Genomic DNA, 1,797 nt, shown 5'->3' with positions numbered 1-1,797 from the left:
AAAATGTCTTAAAAGTCCTTAAATTGTCACTTCAATGTCATCTGGAATCCCCCCCCCCCCCCAAAATAAATAGATAAATAAAAATAAATCATGTGGTGACCTCTCTGGGGGTCCCGACCCAATGGTTGAGAACCACTGTTTTAAAAGAACCATCTAAGAGCCGTTTATTTTTCTGTGTGTACCCCCCCCCACCCCCGCCCCCATCCCCCCATCGATACCCCATCCCCCAATCCCTGGAGCCAGAGCCCCCCCCCCCCCCGGAAGACCCTTTAAAACTGCGAGGTCTCGGTGAAGGAGATGGCGTCCGTCTTGTCGACGGTGAAGCCTCCGTTGACGTAGGACTTCTTCTCGCTCTCCTCGTCGTCCAGCGTGGTCTCCAGGGCGAAGGGGTTGGCCACGTCCACGTCCGAGGTCACGTCCATCCGGTCCAGCTCCCGCCGGGACAGCCTCTGGACGATGGCCGCGCCGTAGGCGTCGCCCAGCACGTTGATCATGGTGCGGAACCGATCCCTGGGAAAACGTAAATAAAAACATAATAATCGTTGTTGGAGAGAGAAGGTTACAGGAGTGTACTTGTACTTTTAACCCATTAAAACCGGGAAAGCATCTGCGTCATGTTAGATTCCACGCTGCGAGGTTGTACATCTACTATTTTTGAAAATTTTTGAAAAATCTTGAAAATGTGTGAACTAGCCTACTGGTTTAGGGTGCCGTCACACCGAACTTTAATTCTATTCCTATGAGGGCGGAGTCTGCCAATGCTTTTCACAAGCGTTTTTTTTTGTTCCAAATCCACATAATGGCAACAAACCGCTCCGTTCCCATTGAAAAGCAATGACAGAATCCGCCCGCAAAGGTAGAATTTCAGTTCGGTGTGACCACACCCTTAGGGCATGGTCACACCGCACTTTTAATTTACCTATGGTGAGTAGGTATGAGTCAATGCGAATGCATGGATTCATGGTCTTGCGCATCTTCCCGCGTGTCACGCACATCTTGCGTTTATGCGCTCTATTCGGTTGTTAAGCCGTGACGTTGCGCCCCTTCAGAATAACTTCCGGGTCCGAGTGTGTATTTTCCCAATATGTGTGTCATTGTACCGCTTTCCTGGCAACGTCAAAGAAAAGAGGAAATCGCTATTTTATATATATCTATATATAAATATATATATCTCTGCTGTCCGGCAGCAACCAGCTAACTCCAAAATGTTCATTTTTCAGGAAATGACAAAAACAAAAAAAAAGTGGAGTTAGGAGGTTTTGTTCATCATTGATAAGAACAGCTGAATGGACCTCCAAGCTCACAATGAGGTTGGAGGTCAAAAGGCGGTGGAGCCTGGAGTCAGCTAAACCAGCTAACTCCACCCCCCTTTGGTGAACTTAGCTGGTTTAGTAGAAAGTTTGAGGTTCCAATGGAGTTAGATGGTTTTGTCAGAAGCACTTTTTAATACTTTTCATTGGTTCAATAATTTTTTTATCAACACCGACGTAAGGGGGTTCAATGGCCCTGATTTATGGAAATAAAAATGCAAAAGCGGTAAAATGGAGTTAGCTGGTTCCTGCCGGACAGCAACGATTATAAATACATATAAAAAAATAAATATTATAATGTTAATAATCACAATAAATGAATACAAATATAAATATATAAATTAGACTACTTTTTATTGTCTATGATATTAGCATTAACCCTTTCACTGCCAAGAGTATTTTCATAAAGTACTCCCCCAGTGCCAGCAATTTGCGTTTTTTTTACTCGTGCTGGCAGGGAGGGTACTCGGGAAAAACTTGGGATATC

General features: G+C 44.7%; 1 protein-coding gene across 1 annotated transcript in view; it reads right to left on the bottom strand.

Annotated features, from left to right (window-relative positions):
- Positions 1 to 269: 269 nt before the first annotated feature.
- Positions 270 to 1,797, bottom strand: part of slc1a1 (solute carrier family 1 member 1) — a gene marked incomplete at both ends in the record, with an annotated part of 27,606 nt that continues 26,078 nt past the window's right edge. The window contains one exon of the mRNA XM_080450758.1: positions 270 to 510. Coding sequence (XP_080306884.1) covers positions 270 to 510 — 241 coding nt within the window. The remainder of the gene's footprint in view (positions 511 to 1,797) is intronic.

This window comes from Gymnoscopelus braueri (genome assembly GCF_963280865.1).
Source record: "Gymnoscopelus braueri genome assembly, chromosome: 15".
NCBI lineage: Eukaryota > Metazoa > Chordata > Actinopteri > Myctophiformes > Myctophidae > Gymnoscopelus > Gymnoscopelus braueri.
The sequence above is the reverse complement of the archived record's forward strand: the minus strand, read 5'-3'. Positions and strand labels throughout refer to the sequence as shown.